The 22167-nt window shown below is 39.7% G+C and overlaps 1 protein-coding gene across 3 annotated transcripts in view; it reads right to left on the bottom strand.

Annotated features, from left to right (window-relative positions):
* The window catches only part of AMMECR1 (AMMECR nuclear protein 1), a 231784-nt gene that overhangs the window by 104402 nt on the left and 105215 nt on the right, over positions 1-22167 (bottom strand). The window contains exon 4 of one of the 3 annotated variants that reach the window (XM_072817532.1): positions 10734-10981. In XM_072817532.1, the coding sequence (XP_072673633.1) occupies positions 10734-10837 (104 nt within the window). In that variant the 5' untranslated portion in view covers positions 10838-10981. Of the gene's footprint in view, positions 1-10733; positions 11272-22167 lie in introns of those variants that run through there. The other 2 variants (XM_072817531.1, XM_072817530.1) reach the window with 2 other exon arrangements.

Raw genomic sequence — 22167 nt, 5'->3', positions numbered from 1 at the left:
AAAGATTCCCAAAATTATTATGAAACATTAGTTGCTTTAGATAGAGCTACTATCATATACCTTGAAAAACTAAGCTAAACCTGGTGCTGACAGTTATCAGTATTGTGCTAGACACTTAAAATTTTGGAAAAAGGGGTGCCTGGGTGGCACAGTCAGTGAAGTGTCTGACTCCTGATTTCGACTCAGGTCATGACCTCAGGGTTGTGAGATTGAGCTCCACACATCTGAAGAGAATGCTTTAGATTCTCTCCCTGTGCCCCTCCATCTCTGCTCTCTCTAAAAAAAAATGCTGTGTTTTTTTTTTTACCACTGAATAAATACATTAATCAATTAATTTTCTAAAAGCAGCATACATCTGTACAATTGAAGAGAAACTGACTAAAAATGGCTGACAGTCCAGTTATCTGTGAGAACATAACTTACAAATTAGATTGACCATAATAGGTCTTGTTGAGACACACTGGAGAAAAGCTACAGAAGACATGAGTATGATCAATAAAATGCCTTCCTATGACTGCATTCTGCAGTCAGAAATTATTGTGGGGTCTATCCTTTAACATTACCTGTTCCATAATCTCTATTATGGAGTATGGCTGTGAGCAAGCTGTATAAATGAAACCTTGGGCACCTGGGTGGCTCAGTGGTTGAGCATTTGCCTTCAGCTCAGGGTGTGATCCCCGGGTCCTGGAACCTGCATCAGGTTCCCTGCAGGGAGTCTGCTTCTCCCTCTACCTATGTCTCTGCCTCTCTCTGTGTGTCTCTCATGAATAAATAAATCTTTAAAAATAAATACATAAAAAATAAACAAAACCTCCTACATCTATTACTATCTCAATAAACACACCTGAAAATGAGATACATCTGAGTACTTGAGGATTTATAACTATGTTTACAAACAAGTCAAGAAACAAAGAAAGGATAATGATCAGAGAGTTGGTTACATTTATCTGTTTGGGGTATACTTAAGCTACTTGTCCCATGGCCCCCAAACTTGCCCAGAGGCCTTATTCTCATTCCAACATGGTCTCTTGGAAGAACAAAAGGGATGCATAGGCAAGTCTTCTTGTATAGCTAAACTTTATGCTGTGCATCTGTTTCTGAGAGGAATAATATATACTTTTTTAAACAAGACTGCCATGGCCACTTGTAAAGGAGGGATACTCAGGTTTCTGCACTGTAAAATATGCCTACTCCAGACCAGGCACTCAGTCTCCTTTTTCTGACCTGAATCCAGGCTTCACCTCATTTGACTACCATCACATTCTTCTCCCTCCCTGGCTCTCATGTGCCTTCTATTCCTGCCTCAGCCCTAGGTGACTGTTTCTTCACAGAGCTAATGCTTTCACAGTATGAAAGAGTGGATCCTGCAAAACAATTCCCCACACAAGGCAATGATTAGAGGACTTTGTGGAGTAAAACACACCACAAACCACACATCATCTCATTAGTGTCAGAAAAATAGAAGCTGTATCATTCCCATTTGTTCTTATGAGGATTTTTTTTGAATTGACAAGAGTGTGGGGTATATGGACCCATGAACTGAACAAACAATTTTAATCACTGACTACCTGGCACCTAGTCCTAACATCAAAGAGCTATTCCACAAAATCACCTGGCTATGCCGGCGGCAAGTTTTTGGGTTGTAGTGCCAAAGTGTGGAGAGTTGTTTGTTTTAATCATGGGAAACTTCATAAAATGCATTGAGGGCAATACTCTAACACAGAAAAAGGCCAGAAGACTTCATGACACTTTCCTTTAGTGAATAAATCACCAGCACCATCTTCCACTTAACAAATAATAATGTGAGAAGGATGTAAAAAAGCACCCATCATCTACACACTTACCTCACTGTTGTTCAAAATCAGGATACAAAAGGTATTTTCCCTTACTACAATGAGGTGTGTACTGAGGCCCAAGTTTCACCAGCTATATATGACTTATTTGCACACCAGGCCACCTATGCCTGTATGGTTGCTAGGCTACATAAGCAATAACAATGTCACAGAGAAGCAGCACACTAGTGTAACTAGCACACAAGCATCTCTTTGAGAGGCCATCACAGTGCTGTGGGACCTGGAGGCTGACAGCACAAAAACCATTTTTTCATAGATTCTATTCTATGAGAATGACTCAAAGACCCACTAATGCCTGAAGCAAAGCAAAGAATTTGGTGTTAATACCTTGCAGCAATCCAAAGTCTCACTATAAGACATGTTTACTAGAATTGTGTGTTATATGCTTACAGAAAGTATACAGAATGGCAAGGCAATCTACACAGGCTGTTAATCTCACTACTTTCCATTACTAGAGAGCTGGTCAGCATCTTCTGGCAGGATATTGCATAATACAGTCAACTGTGCTCTCCCAGCATTGCATGTGGCTTTGGGTCACAATGTGGATTATCTGTAAAATGAAACAGATAGGGGAAAGGCAAGAATCATCAAGACTATCACAGACCTTATTTTAAAAAAAAACAACTAATATTAGTAGGCCTGGACTCAAGTAGAACATTTCATATTTGCCCATCCACTGAACATTGCAATGATCATAAAGCAATATGGCTGATCCTGTCCATTGATAACATCTACCCTTCCTTGTGAGCCAAGCTGCAAAGTAGATCCAGCCTGATTCCTTACTTTCTAAGCCTGAGGACAAAGGCAATACTTCCAGTCCTTCAGAAATTTCCTTTAATCCACAGTCTGAAACTACAAATTCTTGATGGCCCTCCGTGAGGTTCTATTTTGCTGAACACTGTGCTATGACATACGCTACAGAAATATGAGAATTGCTGACTGCTTTACAAATCAATGATATATAATATATATAACATATAAAGTTACCTTAGGGAGACCAACATATTGTCAGGTATTTTTACTAGCAACACAAAGCTGAAAACTACCACTGATCTCTACCCATCCACACATTCAAAGTCAAAACTGAGGTGGAGGTGGCTGGAGAGATCCAAGAGACTGACCAAATCGTCACAACAGCTCTGTCACTGCTCTGTGGTTCTGTTAATTAAAACAGAAATGACGTTTGATAACTGCTGACACTTGAAAAACACATAATAAGAAATCCAACTGCACCTGACCAACTATGTGTTCCTTCCCATTCCTTCATATCCATGCTTTTTAGTGGCACCACCATCCTCCTGGTTCCTCAGGCTTGTAAACTCTGAATTACATTCAAAGCCTCTCCCCAACTTCACTTTCCCTAGCAATGGGAATTTGGTCAATCTTTTTTTTCTGCAATGCCTCTTTACTTACATGCAATCGGCTAATTTCAGGTCCTCCCCCAAAAGCTATCTCATCTATCTTTATATTTGATCCGAACTCTATAAACCAACGTGTCTTCTCCTTTCTCTCAAATTAGATACAGTTGGGAATAGATGAAGAGGGGAAAGGGAAGGTTCTTACACTTCTGATCAAATTTCATAGCCATTCCAACTGAGCTGTTGAACAAACTTTTCCTGAGCACAAGAATAGCTAGGCACAGAGCCAAGAAAAGAAGAGGCAAGGATGGCAGCCAAGGAACAGGTGAGCTGCAAGCTTTCCACTCCTACACAAAACCTGGCCTTGGAGTGCGAGTCCCTCCGTATGTTGATAATTTCTTCCACTTCTTGATTTTGCAACATTCCTATATTCATTAACTCTGCCCTTCAGGTGCCTCTCCTACTTTTCCAATGTCAGTCTTCCTAGTACCCTAGGAACCTCAAGCCTAGCTGGTTTCCCTTACCATGAGATTATTCTCCTTCAAAGTCATCTTACGTCCTGGAAGAGTCTTCTGCCAATACTGTTCTCTTCCTCACACAGGAAACTATATATAATCAGATCCAGTATCTCTTACCCAGCCTTCCCAGAAGGTTCCCAAGAGAAAAAGCTACTTATAATTTCCTTTAAGTTTTCTGATCTTTGAGACCAGAGGAAGGGGAGTGGTATGGAGAATGCTGGGGGTGAAAGTTGCTGGCTGAAGACAGCTGCTGGGAATCCCCAAGTGCTATGGCAAGGGGTGTGGTGGTGAGCAATGAGTTCAACACCAGGAAGACTTCAAGATCTACTGGTCATACCAGACTCTTCACCAATAATTTCTGTACCTTTGCCATTTCATAATTGGCTCAAAAGCCATCCTCTTCCTAAAAGCCTTTTACCTAACCACTCCTTTATTCCATGGCATCACCACACTGACATGCTGTTTTCTACTTTTTAACTTCATCTACAATCACATATATAGTGCATTGTCAGCATTTTAAGGGACTTTGATGTTTGTGTCATACCTTGAACAAGACCGCAAGCTCTGTGAGGATAGAACGACTTCTTTGGTTTCCCACCATGGAACTCAGCATAATGTATATGCTAAAAGGAATAATGGGTTTTTTTTCCCCCAGTGACATATAATTTCCACCCAGCTCTTCAAAACTCACATTTTTAAGGTTGAGCAGGTTTGAAAGTATGATACATTAAGAACTGTAGAAAATACACCCACACTAGATAGAAAAGATGCCACTTATCGTTGGACCAAACATAAAATATGCTCCACCCAACCAACTGCACTATTACACCATACTTCTTCCTTCAGGCTCTTTTATTTCTACTACATAAACTTGTGGCTCGTTTCTGCTCTTAGCAGCACTGTAACTATAGAAGCTCAACTCTAAATAAGTTTACTGTTGGGGAATCTGCTCTTTCCACCTATACAACCACTGGCTTCCCACACCGTCTCCAGTGTCCTGTGAGCAACTGCCCAATTACTGATTGCAGAAAGACAGCTTACACATTGAAGGTCCATTCTTGGCAGACCCTGGCTTTTACTGCTGGTCCTTACTAAGCTTAATTGATTCAGAACAGTATCAAAAAGAGACATTATTACACAAGTTCGGGGTGGGGGGGAAGACTATTGAACAGAATTTAAATGTAAAAGCCCTGGTCATTGTGCTGTTTTAAAACAGGCAAGCATGTGTGACATTGAGAGAACAGAATAATGCCTATTGAAATAGGGAACTTTGACCATCTTATTGCAAGGTTTTAGTGTTTCACACATATACATTCTCAGAAAGTAAGATGGTCTATAAATGGGAAACATAACTGACTTCAAAATTATAATCCTTTGCGGTAATAAGTTGTAGTGTTTTAACACAAATACAATCGCAAAAAGTGTACAGTTTTCTAAAGACAACAATGTGAATGCTAATATTTCTCTGAGAAACACAGGGAAAAAAACCTACTTATGCATATGGGCTAACAGTATTTTCACTTGCTCAGTAGTGGTCTTTCTTCTCATTGGACTGAGAGATCCCCCAGCAAAGATTCCTTCTTGGTTGCCTCTCGCTAACTGGGACCTGAATGCAGCACAAATACAATTCATAAGCAAGCAAAATTATGAGCTAGGTTATCATTCTCTTTGGCCATATGGGGGAGAAGGTAAAATAAGCATTGAATTTTTCTTTTTAACTAAATATACTTTGTCCTATATACACCTTTATGCATGAATACAAAAATAATTTTGTAATTTATATTCCTACATCCTTCCATTTCAGTCACTGGCTGTATTTACAGCATAAATGACAACTGGGGGTGTGCCTTCTTTCTTTTCTCTCAGTAAAGACAGGACACCAGACTGCCTTCAAATGGAAATCAACATTGTTGAAAAACAATCCATGTAATACCTTCAAAAATGCTCAACAATTTTCCAGACAATATGTGTTGGGGTTTTTTCTTGAAGAAGAAGAAAAACTATACATTATGACCACTATGCTAGCATGGGTGAGGAACTCTGTAGTGGCATAATAGCATCATCTGCAATAGACAGATAAACCTTTGAACTATTCTGATCAGTCTTCATTTAAAAAAAGATAGAATTCAAATATAATAGCTTGTGTTTAAATGCTGTATTAATATCACTTTGACCCAACCTTCATTCTCAAATCACCTTTTTAACTAACACGTCATAGGACTGCTACCATTCTGGTGAAACAAAGTGCCTGCTTCGTCTTTCAAAAACAACACAATTCCTCCCAAGCATGCTGGGAAACAGTAATTTGACTACTGTGACAAGACAAGAAAAGAGTTAACTGTTCAAACACCTGACTGGAGTCTCTCAAGAACTGCATATCCAGGAGTGGATTTTTTAAATTATATTTTATTCATTGCAATGGAAAACCATATTATTGATGTTAATAGTAAAGTATCTTTTATGTGCCATGGTCTATACAAAATGTAGTAGTGCATTAACTTCAAAGGTGGTAAGAAGATTAAAACAAATAGTTCATGGGACATGACATGCAATACAGCATTAAAGATATAAGACTGAACAATCCCAGTGCCTTGGCAGGATCCTTTTATACTTCTTTGTTAATGAGGGAAATTTTAAAATCCAATCCAGCAAGCGTAAGTGTAAGGAAAAGCTTTTAAAATCTTATCACAACGTGTTATTTAGTGAGCTAATCATCAAAGCATTTTTTATGGCAACAGAAGGGAGTTTTACTTATCAAAATCAATACAACTAACTTTAAGAGACCATATTATGCTGCTTTTAACTCCTAAAATATGCCCCTTGTGTTTAAAATTTCTGAAAAAAAGACCTAAAATCATAACACCCATTTCCAAGAGTCGCCCCTCCCCCCACCTCAGACTGAAACCATCCCAAGAACCTGGGACTCTTACTAGGATCTTGGCACCATTCAATCTCCCCGGTGCTAAGTTAGAAAGAACATGACAAAGCCTGGTGACATGGAAACAGGAAGTTCTCCACTGGAAACTGGCAGGGAAAACTGCCATTCCCTTACAGTTACCGGATGACTTTACTGAGGTCCTCACTTCTCTCTCTAACCCAGGAGGGGTCTCAACGTGTGGTCCTGGGAACTGTGGCAGCATCACCAGGGAGCTTGTTAGAAATGCAAATTCACGGCCCCACCCCAGACCGACTGAATCAGAAACTCTGGGAATGGGGCCCAGCAATTTGTGTTTTAACAAGCACTCCAGGAGATTATGATGTACTCTAAAGTTGGAGAACCACTCCTCTTCAAATTTTAATGTGCAGAAGAATCACCTGGGGAGCTTGTTAAAATGCAGATTCGAATTCAACAGGTCTGAGGGGCGACCTGAGAGCCTCCATTTCACAGCAGCTCCTAGGTCAGGTCTTCTGCAGACCACACTGCGAGGGTTTCCCAACCCGGTTGTTTACCAAAATTACCCAGGGTGCTTATAAAATATGGGTTCCCAGACACCACCCCAGATCAAATTAATCTGAGTCTCCGGAGAAAGGGCTAGTAGAATACTGCACGACCAGCGGTTCTCTGCCTCAGCTGCACGTTGAAAATCACCTGAGGAGCTTTTAATAATCCTGATGTCCAGGCCCCATCCAAGACCAATTAAATGGGAATATCTGGGTTGTAACCCAGGTCTCCACATTTTTAGTAATTCCCCAGTGGTTCCAATGTGCGGCCCAAGTTGAGAACCGCTGCACTAGTGTCTAACTGCCTCCACACCTGGCACAGTGGATCCCTTTATAGTAGCAAATGTTTTCTTGTAACATGGCTATCTGGGTTCCCACATATTAATCCAAGAGCTCTGATTTTGAATAGTAAAATGCATCTCGGTCATTTTTAAAATGTCTTAAACCTTATTTCTGTAGGCACATGTGCCTATACAACTGAGACCAAGGATTTAGTAATGCAGTCCTAACTTTTAACACAAATATTAGGGGTCTTCCATTAAACAAGTTTTCACTGTCCTCCCAAGCTGTAGCTACTGCTACCTCTGTGCAACGAGGTAGGTATTCCAACAAACAGCAGCCAACAGTAAAGAATTTGTATCCACACAGCCTGTTCATATATTGAAATCCTTTCCCCAAACCTGAAACAGATAGAGGAAATTTCTAATAACCATTCAAAATGGAAGAGTGACTGATCAATCTAGAACTTTTGACCCTGTAAAAGGCAGATTTCACTAGTTACAGACATTTTGACAGAAAAGGTTCTGGGAAGGGATGAAAGTGATGTGCTTTTTACACAGGAGGATCTGAACTCTTGAAAGCATGTCTTCTGGTGTCGGGGTGGAGGGGAGGGGGCAGAGACAAGACCTGAAACACTGCCACTCATGACATGACACTAATAACTCAGGGGAAAAAAAAGAAATATGTCTATTTATGGCTTATGTTCTCCAGCACAAAGCCACTAATAAGTACACAAAGCTATTAAATATGTAGTATGTAAAACAGAAAATGTGTGGTGGTTACTAAGGCACTGTCAAGTGATTACAGTTATTTTACTCCCGTGATCAAACACTGCTTTTAAGACATTTTCTTGAATTTTCCACAGTACACCTCAAAAAAGACTTTAAAATAAATGAAGAGAAGATGCAGTCCTCTTTCCACTTAAGTAAACATGCGTTCTCCCCTTGGTCATGTTCGGTGTCTCTTCTAAGTTGTTCTGTTGAACACATGACATATTCAAGGCCTGCTAAATGATAATGGTTATTCTTCCATCATCATTTCAACATATCCCTAGTGGTCAAAAATGTGTCTTATTTGGTCTGTTTAATTCCCCGAAAAGAAATCCAGTGGGTGGAGTATTCGAAGTCAAGCAATACCTAAACACATGTGCAAAAAAAAATAAAAAAACCAAAAAAATAAATAAACACATGTGCAAAGTAGCCACTGTTAAGATGACATTTTCAAAAGCATTTTCTGTATGAACTGGTCAAGCTCACTTTCCTTTTAAACTTCTTGTTATACTCATTCAGTTAACCCAAACTCCCTTTAAAATGTGTGAAAATAGCACCTCCTGAAAGTGTGTTCTCATATGCTTTGGAGCAATGGAGCGTGAATAGTAAAATCGCCTTTGCCAAACTCATGTAACTGAACAGGAGTGGATTTTTGCAGTCCCATGACTTTGCAGAGCCAACCTATGTATCATCCCACAACTGGCTTTAATATATCATAGACATCCAAGAGAAGGCAGAAAAGTCACAAATAAGTGAATCAAGCCAATAAATATTTCATAGATTTTTTTTTACAGACTTTTTTAAATGAATCTGACATCTTAACCAAAAAACAAATTGGCTAAGCAAAGGTGTGAGTTTAGGATTTAAGCTCCTACAATTAAAACTATGAAATTTATAGACAGTTAATTTATTGGGCAAAGTGTCAGTCTGGATGCTCTTTCATGCATTTTTTATGAATAAGTGCCCAAAGATGAACCAAGTCTGAACGAAAATGCACAGATCACAGAAGAGTGGCAAAAATACAAAATTAAATACATTTAAAGTATTAAAGCCAAAGAAAACAAACAATACAAATTTACAATTTCCAGGACACTTTATTGCAATTTCCACTTTACATATTAATTTAATATTTTTAGTCTAGGCAGAAGTGTTTATACTTATTTAGTAGTAGTCTAATCACCTAATCTCACAAGATGAAAAGAAGCAGTTTAAAAAGAACATCAATTCAGGTATTTATGATATGGGGACAAGGGGCACTCGTCTTAGCAAGGAAAATGGTTGATGGTTCTCAGCATGTTTCACTGAAATTTTTCTCCATTATTTTTGTTGTTGTTCATGCAATGTACTCATAATAAAAACAATTGCCCTCTTTGTCATTCTGCCCTTCCTTGGGCTTTACATTCTGTCTAGCATTTAATCAAAAAGTCAGTTTACACTCAGTTTACACATTAAAAAAAAAAAACCATATGCCCCATCTCCCACACATCCAAATGGACAGGGATTAGAATTAACCTGCTTTTAGCTGTAACAGTGCTATTTTAAACAATTTCAACCACACACTTGAAGGGTAAAATAACTAAAAGTACAAGCCAAAAGAAAACATAAAAATTCCTACACACTTACTGTTGGATTAACTATTTCTCAAATCGTCAAGCCTAACATAGATTTCTAGAAAGTGAAATCGACACAAAAGCGAATACACGCTTTATGTACAAACTGACAGTGGCTCTATGGGGACAGCTCTTTTTGAATGAGCTGTTACCCAGACGGTGGAATTAAGGGGTGGGGGGGAAGGTCTCACTCTTCAAATGTGAGAGAACTGGCGGTGCGCTTCACTAGAAACACATTTTAATGGGTATGTTTGGATAAAAATAGGTAGTAATGGGAAAATGTGTGTGGTCTTTTTCTTTTTTCAAAAAACGAAAACAAAAACAAAAACAAAAACCAACCTTCTCCTTCCCCAGGGCAGAAGGAAACCCGAAGGAAAATATGGGTAACCTCATAAGCTCCGGAGCTAAGTTCCATCACTTAGGCAGCACAGAAGTTGGATAGTTGCTATTTTTCTCCCTGCAGTGGGATAGTAACTCTCCCTGCGCAAGGTACGCGGGGCGGGAATACTGGCGGGGCTTTCACGTGGGGTAAATGGAAACCAAAGTGAGGAGAGGTCAACACCTAGAGTAATCCAGTTCCCCAAAAGAAGGGCGGTGGGGACGCGGGGTGGCGAAGGCGAGAAGGGAAGGGTCAAAACTCTTCGAAGTTATCGCAAAGAGAAAGCGAACACTTTTGGGAACCAGCGAGCCATCTCTTGCAAGAGCACTCTGCTCCAAGTGTGGGGTGCTTGCCTCAGAGGGCAGAAAGCGCGGGGTGCCCTTACTTAGGTCGAGTGGCTCCGGGGACTGGGGCAGAGAGAGGGGCAGGGGCAGCCGCCGCCGGGGAGGCGGACTCGTACTTTGCTTCAACTCTGAGCCCCATCCCGAGCGCAAGGGAGAGAGTGGCGGAGGGCACGGTACTCACTAGGGCTCGTTGGTGAACCGGGGGGTCCGGGGCTGCTGGTATCCGTACAGGTGACAGTAGAGCACATCGAAGCAAAAGCAGCACATCTCCGCTGACACCACCATCTTCCGGGAGCCGGGCGATGAGGACGAGGCGGCGGACAAGGAGGGTGAGGAAGAGGTGGCGGCGGCCGGGGTAGAAAGTAGGGTCCCCACTCCACAGCTCGGAGGTGGCGACAGGGAAATCCCCCCGCCGCCGCCGCCGCAGCCCTGGGGGGGAGAGAGGGTACAGCCACTGCCGCTACCTCCTCCAGATAGACCTCCCAGCCCGTTGAGCCGCGTGCCGGCGCCTCCTAGTCCCAGCTCCCCAGCTCGGCACTGGCTCTCTCCGCTGCAGTGGGAGGAGGAGGAGGCGCCACCACCGCCACCCGAGCCAGAGGGGGGCGAACTGGACAGTTTCTGCTTCTTCACCCCGCAGCAACCCGCCGCCATCTTGGAACAGTCTCCCCCACGCAGCGCTTCCGATCCATAAGTGAGGCGAGCTGGCGGCGGGGGCGAGCACGCTGCGGCCCCGGCCGCCGGGGGCGCGCCAGGGGCTCGCGGGGCGCGCGCGCGCTCCACTACCCGGCCGGCCGCCCGGCCACACGGCTGCCGCGCGCGCGCCCTCGGCTCAGCGCGCGCCCCGCGCTTTCGCCGCTAGGCACCTCGCGCCTGTCCCGCGGGACTCGCGCCTCCTGGGAGCCGCAGCCTCGAGCCCCGTGGCCCTCAGAGGATGGATGAAAGACGGGAAGCTCTGTAGAAAGGAAAGACAAGGAAACGAGAACGCGAAAGCGGAGAGTAGGAGCAAAGGAAGGAGGGGGGCACGCCCGGGGAGGAAGAAGGGAAAGGAAAACTAGTTGGGGGAGGGAGAGAAAGAAGAAAGTCCTAAGTTAAGTGTCTGAGTCCCAAAGCACACAGCTCGATGACCCACACTACACACAGTGTCAGTGACACTTGAGCCGAGTTACGTGAAACCTGAGCCACCGGCCTCAAATACGCTGGTTTCTGAACTGCCGGAGCTGAACAAGCAGGTGCTTGGAGCTCCACACCTGAGACCGCCCCTGTAAAGTGCGTACAAACCAGTCGGGGGAAATGGCCACACTGCGGTCGCTTTAATACCCACCTAAGCACGCACCCGGGGTCTTCCAAGATTATGGTAAAGGGCAATAATCTTTCCTTATTGACAAACATTCAAGCCTGGTTGAATCTATATACTCCTCCCTTGTCCCCCCCCCCGCCCCCCACCTTTCCCTCCCAGCCCCTTGCAAATGTTTTCGAAAGCAAAAAATAAAGTCCTAACCAACACCTCCCTAGTTCAAAGATGTTGGTCGTGCTCTGGAACTTGCTGCGGTGGGTTATTGTGTGTGTGTGTGTGTGTGTGTGTGTGTGTGTGTGTGTGTGTGCTGGCTTGGGAGCAAAGCAATTAGAAATATATCTGTAGTCAGCACAGATCTTACAGGTAAATAGGGCAGGTAGTATCCTTAGTCACAAATTGAAAGGTTTTGTTCAGGTATAGAATTAGATAGCTCTTAGTATTCATTTAAAAAAATTCTCAAAGAATGCTTGAATGAATGAGGAGGCGTGTGATTGAGTCAGTCCCATTCTGGGCACCTAAGACAAATCAAGTGTTACATTCATAGAAATTAGCCTGTTAGAAAGTGTGAATTATTTGCGTTGTGTCTACACCATACCAAAACGTAGACAAAGGCAGGTGTCTGTAGATTTGGAGACATCAGAGAATTGATTGATTTTTGTCACCTTTGAGCTAAATGTGTGGGATCTTGCAAATAGCTAAAGGCTGTTCATTCCACTCAGGAGAAAAGTTTATTCATACAACAAATATTGAGCCTCTGCACCATCCTATGTGCACGACACTGTACTTATGTCAAAATCCAGGAAGTATACTTCCCACTCTCAAAGAGTTTATGAATTAAGCCAGATCCGTGTACACAATCCAACAAATAACTACTATTTATCGAGCACTTCTTGGGTGCCAAGTACTATGACTCGACTTACCCCATCACCCTTCAGAATGATATATTACTTCATTTGATCCTCACAGTAACCCTCTGAGGTTGCTCATTTACAGATGGGGAAATTGAACCTCAGAAGTGACTTGCTCAACATCACCTACATAGAGAGTGATAGAGTGAGGATTTAAACGACTGATTTCAACAACCATGCCATTGTGCTATACTGCCTCTCAATGTTACTATGTGATACCAAGGTTAGCAATGGATACAAGATGGTGATGTTAAAACTACAGTGGGTGGGATGGAGGTTAAACAAAAATAAGAACTTCATAATTAGGGAAAGATTGAGAAACACTAAATATTACAAAGTAAAAATGAAAAACCTTAATTTGTTTGCACTGGGTCAAATACAGTATCAGACAATAGGTACTGATTTACTCACCACTCCACTAAAAAGTGAGCACTTCTGGAGTAGAAAACGAGTGTCATTCAATATCGCACGACAGTTTAGCAAAGGAAGCAAAGTAGGATACCATGGATGGCTGCTTCTGCTAAGGGAATTTAGGAAAGCAGAATGTAATCTCCCAATTTAGAATTTGGCCAGGAAACAAGAGTCTAACGCCCCTACTTTTGTGAAAATAGCAAGGAATCTTTAATAAGCACCATAATCATGTCCTTATTTCTGCACTTCATCTAAAAGACACAGCACTATCATGGATATCATGGCAGCCTAAGGGACTGATGCAATGGGAAACCCTAAGACAAGGACATCCCAGCTGAATAACAAAAATAGCTTTTCCCCCAAGGATGTTAAATGCCAATTTCAAACTTCACAAGCATGAAGAAATTAGGCAAACCCAAACCTGACTTTGCAGAAAATACACCATTACCTGACCACCAGGAGTTACTATCTGAAGCGCTCTGTTGTATTGGCTGGCTAAAAGTGGGAGAAAAAACACTCTAACCTTTTTCTCTGTGTTAACTTCTCCTGAGCCTGGCTCATCTCCTGTATCAACCTTAAGCCTCAACATGCTTTGCAAATCCCCTGGCAAGTAGTGGTGGTGGTGGTAATGCCTCCTTTTAGCCTTTGAGGAAATGCCTCTTCTTTCCTCGTTTTCTTACAAAGTCACCAGCATAGAAGTAAATGTATTTCATTCAAACATGAGTGAAATCTACAGATCAGACTCTGTGAAAATGGTGTTGTGGTTACTTTCTTATTTGCTTGTTTGTTTGCTTTTACATCTAAGCAAAGTGCACACTAGATGGAAAAACTGACCTTGCTCAGGCTTCTCTTGACTTGAAGTGTAAAGGTCAAAGTATGATAGAGCACATGTGTTTCTACCCACCACTAACACTGGAGTGAAGTGATAATACCCTCCAGAGGAAACGTTAAGGTATCTTCTGCTTTTTGTAACCAACTGTCAACTGGAAGGTAAAGATTCCATGTTTCTTTTAAATAAAAGTAAATAGGCCATAGTCTCTTTGTCAACAAAGCACATTCAAACTATAAGCACTTCTGCATCTGCCTCTAAATTGCTATTAACTAACCCTTGTCAAATGTTTTGTTATACAACTGTGAAAAACTGCTTGAACAAAGGTTATGCACATTATTTGCTATGTGGTAAAGCTGGAAATTGAATTTAACCCAGTAGTTACTGATTATTTTATCATTACCTCAATGTATCCACATGTTTACAAATATAGTTATTTTTTATTTCAGAAAAAAAAGAGAATTGTTGTAATTCAATCAGATAGTGAATACATGCTAACATTGCAAAATTATTTTCTTAGGTTTCCAGGGGTGTGAGTGGGACGAAGAATGTGCACATAGTTCAATGAGAAAAAACTTCCATTTATGCCCAAACAAGTGTTATTTTTATCCTCTGTCATCAAACTTTCTCAACCGTCATCCTTGAACAACTGCAAAATGTAATATTATTAGCCACCACTTTGATCTAACCTTGTACACATATAACACATGGTTGTGGTGGTGGAGGTGGTGATTAGGTCCCTTTTATAGTTGAATGAATATGCAAATAAATACCAGGATTCTTTACCTACTTTTCAATTCAGACTGATAAAACACATTTTCTTTTTTTTTTCTATAGATTTTATCTATTTATTTACGACAGACACACAGAGAGAGGCAGGGACATAGGCAGAGGGAGAAGCAGGCTCCCTGCGGTAACCCTGAAGTTGGACTGGATCCCAGGACCCCAGGATCATGACCTGAGCCAAAGGCAGATGCTCAACCACTGAGCCACCTAGGCATCTCACATTTTGTTTTCTTCGTGACAAAACAAATCTTCCCTCCTGGATTCTTTCTTGATCTAATGAACAAAACATTAATAAGCCAAAGGACCAGGATCTACTTTGGACCTTTTTCTAATTGTTTCATTTATATCTTCTATTGTCAACTGGAGTGCAGACTAATTGAATGCTGTCTTGTTAGCTATTTCCTTGAGGCAAAATTGTATAAACTCCTTAATGAGATTTAGATATGCTAATATCTACAACAAACATGGAAGAATTAACAAAACTCACTAGTTGTAGATTGGAAAGGGAAGCTTTATTGGGAGGAGATGATCACAAAGAGTATCCTGTGGCCAGTGGGAGGAGTCAAGTACACCTAAAACAGGAAAGTGTCTACCATAGTTTGGATACTCTTGCTTGACTCTTTTTCTCTTTTCGCTCTTCTTTAAAGACTTCATCTCCTCTTCTCTAGGCATATAATGGGGCACAAAAATGTATATACCACAACTGTGCCCCCACTTATAAATTTAATTATAGACATTTAGTTATTTTTTCTATAACTACTCTCATCATGTTCTGGAACTCCTACTCCAGTTGTCGGTGCACTTATAGACAGGTGAGACGTAACGTCAAATAAAATATAAAAATATGTTCTGAAATAAAAGTCCCTTCTTTGTAAATATTAGTTTAAAGTTAAAACTCCCCCAGGGCAGTGAGGAGAGGAGGATCTGAACCCCATAACCTTGGCTGGATCCTGGCTGAAGAGTAACTCATTGAGCCCCACTCTAGCCATTGGCTTAAAGGTCCATAATTTACAATTTACTCTCTCACCATGGGCAATGCACAGTGATTGTGGCAGGTACTCAGCCATCTCTTCTTATTTACTTACTGGAACAATTTCACCATCTCCCAGAAAACCCCATGCTAAGATGAGCACTGGGTATTATACTATATGTTGGCAAATCAAACTCCAATAAAGAAATATACAAAAAATAAAAAAATTTTAAAAACCCCTACCAATAAGCACTTTCCATATTCCTTCCACTCCCCCTACCCCTGGAAACCAACAGTCTACTTTCTGTTCTTATAGATTTGCCTATTCTGGACATTTTCTATATCTGTCCTTTTGTGGGCTGCCTCATTTTACTTAGCATACTGTTTTCAAGGTTGTTTCCTTGTCACAGCATCTATCAGTACATCATTCTTCTTTATGGCCAGATAATACTCCACTATGTGGATATACTAGATTTTATTCATTCATCACTTGACTAAATAGTTGTTTCTATTTTTTGGCTATTATGAATAATTCTGCAGTGAACAGTCATGTATGACTTTTTGTGTGGATGTGTGTTTTTGTTTATCTTCTGTATGTATACATACATACAGTTTTTAGTTGAATGAATAATAATAATTCACCATAAGGTGACTCTACATTTAGCCTTTTGAGGAACTGCCAGACTGTTTCCAAACTGGCTGCACTATTTTAAAAGCCCCCTGCAGTATATGAGGCTTCCAATTTGTCCAAATCCTTGTCAAGGTGAGTTATCATTTTTAAAGATACATTATTGTAGCCATGCTAGTGGGTATTAAGTGGTATTTCAATGTAGTCTTAAAAAAGACTGTATTTTCAAGTAATCTCTACACCCAATGTGGGGCTCAAACTCATGACCCAAAGATCAAGAGTTGTGTGCCGCACTGACTGAGCCAGCCAAGTGCCCCTCAACGTAGTCTTGGTTTGCATTTCTCTAATGACTAACAATGTTGAATATCTTTTCATATGTTTATGGGCCATTTGTGTATCTTTTTTGGAGAAACATTTTTTAAATCCTTTGCCCATTTTTAAATTGAGTTATTCACCTTATTATTGAGTTATAAGAATTATTTTTATATTTTGGGCATACCAGTCCCTCATTGGACCTGTCATTTTCAAATATTTTCCTCCATTCTGTGGGTTGTCTTTTTCATTTTCTTAACATTGTCCTTTGAAACAAAAAAGTTTTTAATTTTGATGTAATCCAATTTATCATTTTTTTCTCGTTCTTTTGATATTATGTATAAGAAACCATTGCCAGATGGTCATGAAGATTTTCACCTGTTACCTTTTAAAAGTTCCAATTTTAGCTCATATATTTTGGTCCTTGATCCATTTTGAGTTAGCTTTTGTATACGTTGTGAGGAAAGGTTCCAAATTTATTCTCTTACATGTGGATATCCGGTCATCCCAGTAACATTTGTTGAAAAGACTCCTTCTCCCCTATTGACCCACCCTATTGAAAGTTTTGGCACCCTCCTCAAAGAATCAATAAAAAATCAATAAAAGGATTTATTTCTGGACCTTCAATTCTACTCTATTGATCCATATGTTTATCCTTGTGCCAACACTACACTGTCTTGATTACTGTAACTTGGTAATACATTTTGAAACTGGGAAGTATGATCCATCTAAATTTGTTTTTCTCTTTCAAGATTGTTTTAGATGTTCTGGGACCCTTGCATTTCCATATTAATTTCAGGATCATCTTGTCAATTTCTGAAAGGTGCCAGCTGGGATTTTGATAGGGGTTGCATTGAATATAGATAAATTTGAGAAATATAAACACCTTATCAATATAAGGCTTCCAGTCCATGAATATAGGATTTACTTCCATTTATTATGTTCTTCTTTAATTTCTTTCAAGAATACTTTATTGTTTTCAGAGTCAATTTTGCACTGTTTTGTTAAATTTATTCCTAAGTATTTTCCTCTTTTGGATGTTACAGTAGATGGAATTGTTTTGTTTATTTAAGTTTTGGATTATTCATGGTATAGAAACACAACTGATTTTTATATTGATCTTGTATCCATCCTACAACCTAGCTGGACTGGTTTATTAGTTCTAACATTTTTTTCTTGGATACTAGATTTTCTATATACAAGATCATGTCTTCTGCAAACAGATGTTTTTCCTTCTTCCTTTCTAATCAGGGTGCTTTCTCCCCTCCTCTTTCTTACCTAATTGCTTTGGCTAAAACCTCCAGTACAATGTCGAAAATAATTGGTGAGAGCAAACATCTCTGTCTCATTCCTGATCTTAAAAGGAAGGCTTTCAGTCTTTCACCATTAAGTACAATGTTAGTTTTGGGTTTTTACAGATACCCTTTGTTAGGTTGAGGAAGTTCCTTTCTATTTACAGTTTGTTGGGTGTCTTTTTGTTCTGAAAGGTTAGATTTGGTCTAAAGCTTTTCTGTGTCTAATGAAAAGATCATGTGTTTTTTGTCCTTTATTCTGTTGATATGGTGTGTTACATTAATTGATTTTTGAATGTTAAACCAACCCCCAATACTGGGATGAATGCTGTTTGATCACAGTGTATAACTCTTTTTTATGTTTCCGGGTCAATCTGTTGGTATTTTGTTGAGGACTTCTTGCATCTATATTCATAATTAATATTGGTCTGAGTTTTACTGTGACATCTTTGGCTTTGGTATCAGGATAATACTGGCCTTATAGAATGAGTCAGGAAGTTTCTTTCTTCTTTTAATTTTTGGATGAGTTTGAGAGGAACTGGTGTTAATTTGTTTTGTTTTGTTTTGTTCCATTGACTCAATCTGATTACTTGCTATATGACTATTAAGATTTTCAATTTCTCTTTGAGTCAGTTTTAGTAGTTTGAGTGTTTCTAGGAATTTTTCCATTTCATTTAGACTTCTAATTTTTGAGATAAAATTTTTCATAATATTCTATTCTAGTCCTTTTTATTTCTATAAGGTCTGTATTGATGTCCTCTTTCATTTCTGATTTTAGTAATTTGAATCTTCTTTTTTTCTTGGTCAGTCTAACAGAAGGCTTGTCAATTTTGCTAGTCTTTTCAAAGAGCCAACTTTTGTTTTGTTAATTTTCTTTATTTTTAATTCTCTATTTCATTTGTCTCTTCTAATCTTTATTATTTTTTTCTTATGTTTACTGGGCTTAATTTGCTCTTCTTTTCTAGTTTCTTAGAAAATATTCCATGTTTACTTGAGAAGAATTTGTGTTTTACTGTAGTTGGTTGAAATGATCTGTATATGTCTCTTAGGTCCACTTGGTCTACAGTGCTATTCAAATACACTGTTTCCTTATTGATCCTCTGTCTGGATGATCTATCCATGGTTGAGAGAACTACATAAAGGCCCCAACTATTATTATATTACCAGTTTATTTCTCTTTCTTAGATCTGTTAGTTTTCACTTTATATATTTAGGTGCTCTAATATTGGGTGCATAAATAATTACAATTGTATCTTCTTGATGGATTGATCACTTTATCATTATGTAATGACCTTTGTTTCTTATTGCCATTTTTAGTTTAAAGTCTATTTAGAATGGTATAAATATAGCTATCTCTGCTTTTTTTTCTGGTTACTATTTGCTTGAAATGACTTTTTCTATCCCTTCACTCTCTAAGGCTAAAGTGAGTTTCTTGTGGGCAGCATATTGTTAGATCTAGTTTTTTTGTTTTTAAACCGTTTGGCCATTCTATGTCTTTTGATTGGAGAATTTGATCCATTTACATTCAATTATTTACCAGTAAGGACTTCAACTGCCACTTTGTTCATTTTTTCTAGTATTGTACATCCAATGTTCCTTATTTCTTATCCTGCTATCTCTTTTTCATGTTTGGATATATTTTCTCTTCTAGTTTCCTAAGGTTGAAGGGTAGGTTATTGATTTGAGATGTTTCTTCTTTTTATTTTATTTTTATAAAGATTTTATTTATTTATTCATGAGAGACACACACACACAGAGACACAGAGAGAGAGAGAAAGAGAGAGAGAGAGAGGCAGAGACACAGGCAGAGGGAGAAGCAGGCTCCATGCAGGGAGCCCGACGTGGGACTTGATCATGGGTCTCCAAGATCAGGCCCTGGGCTGAAGGTGGCGCTAAACTGCTGAGCCACCCGGGCTGCCCTGTTTCTTCTTTTTAAATAAAGGTCTTACAGCTATATAGTTCCCTCTAAGCACTGCTTTAGCTGTATTGACTAAGTTTTGGTATGTTATGATTTTGCTTTCATTTATCACAAAATATTTTCTAATTTCCCTCGGGTTTTTTTTTTCTTTGCACCATTGGTTATTTGTGAGTATGTTATTTCCACGTATTTGTGAATTTCCCAAATCTCTTTATTTATTTCTAATTTTATTCTCTTGTGCTAGGGAATATACTTTGTATGATTTAGATCATTTTAAATGTTTGAGGCTTGTTTTATGGCCTAGCATATAGTCTATCTTGGAGAATGTTCCATATGCACTTGAAAAGATTGTTTTCTGCAGTCATTGAGTGGAATGCTCTATAGATGTATGTGAGGTTTAGTTGGTGTATAGTGTTGTTCAAGCTTTTTTTTTTTTTTTACTTATTGAGGTAAAAGTGAATCATGCATAGCCAAAGTAAAGATTTGGGCTTTTATGCAAAGAGCCAAATGAGAAGCCATTGAAGGATTCAATAAGATCAATCTTGCTGCTATTAGAGGAAAACAGAGAGGAGGTAAGGAGGCCAGTCAAGAAACCTCCATAATCCTGGATAGGCCACATTGGACCTAGGTGGTAGCAGTTAAGATGAAATGAAGGGAGGTATTCTACATGAATTTTACAGGTAGAGTCAATAATGCTAATATAGATGTGTTATTGAGGTGAGGTAAAGAAAGGAATTATGAATGATGCCTAGATTTCTTGCTTAAGTAGCTGAATCAGTGGTGGTGACATACTGAGATGGAGAAGATAGGGACAGAGCTGTTGGAGGAGGTATCATGAGTTTGTGGAATAAAAAGTTTAAGACATCTGTTAGATATCCAAATGGAGATGTCAAATAGATGGTCAAATGTACATGTCACGAGCTCAAATGAGTGTGTTGACTATAGAGAAATAAATTTGAGAATTATCAGCACATAGATGGTAATAAAAGCCCTGTCTGGATGACATGACTTACAGAAGGGATAAAAGGGAAAAAAAGGACCCAGAGTCTAGCCTTGAAGTATCACAGTTTTAGGAGAAATCTGCAAAAGAGACTAAACAAGAGTGATCAGTGAGGTAGGGGAAAACCCGCAGTGTCATGTTCCAATATGCAGAGAAGAAAATGTTTTAAGATGCAGGAAGTTCAAGTAAGATGAGGATAGAGAAGTGTCTAGTCGATTCGGCAATGTGGAGGTTGCCGGAGTAGCTTCCTGAGAATGGGAGGGCCAGAAGCCAGACTTAAGTGGGTTAAAAGGTGAGTAGGAAGATGAGGAACTGCAGATAGTGTACACAGACAACTCTGTTAAAACATTTGGCTCCAAAAAAGAAACAGAAAAATGACAGACTGGCTAGAGAGGAATGTTGGATCCTAGGAGGGCTTTTTCAAAATCATTGATAGTTTTTAGAGCAATTTTAAATAGTTGTCATTATTATCATTGGTAGCAATATTTCTTTGGTGGTCATCATTACACAATTTTCAGTGAGGTACACCTATAAGAAATTCTTAGATAAATTAGCCCAAACACGTTTCTATCTTGAAAAACACAAATACTGAGATCTCGAAGCATCAATTGTTATTCTTTCTGAGTCTCATAAAGAGGGAGATTGATAAGATAGGATGAAGCAGAGAAGAGAGCGGACTGAGCTGGATGGAAATGGTGAGCACGGAGAGAAGACAGGCAATAAAATGCCTGGGTCTTGGTAGCGATTGAAGAGTAAGGAGAAGTCGACAGTTGAAAGGCAAAGAGGAGGGTGTGCATTTTGTAAACCAGCGATAAGGTTGCAGTGAAAATTTTGATGCCGTGATGTTTTCACTTCTTCAGCAGAATTTTGGTCTCCAGAATCACAAAAGGGCCTAATGATTGCTTTGGGCATAGTTCGTCTGGGGCCATAGTAAAAATCTACTCCCAGGCTTTTTCCATAGTAGCCATTCATTCCTTGTACAACTTTGAGAAAGTTACTTAACTTCACTTTCTCTATCTTTAAATTGCACATTAGTACACACCTCATAGAATTGTTCTAAGGATAAAATAAAAAGAATGCATGTAAAATGTTTAGTGTAGCATCTCTATTAGTTAGGGCAGAGAAGCATTTATTGAGCATCCACTTTGTACCAGACCCTGTAATAGGGATATAGGTTTCCTGTCCTGTAAGGTCTTAGAAATTGGGCAGAGTAAGAGAAAGACTTGTGAACGGATCATTAAGTGTACTCCACCTCATTTCAACAACC

Source organism: Canis lupus, chromosome X, assembly GCF_048164855.1.
Source record: "Canis lupus baileyi chromosome X, mCanLup2.hap1, whole genome shotgun sequence".
NCBI lineage: Eukaryota > Metazoa > Chordata > Mammalia > Carnivora > Canidae > Canis > Canis lupus.
Note: the sequence above shows the minus strand (reverse complement) of the source record. Positions and strands in the feature narration are given on the sequence as shown.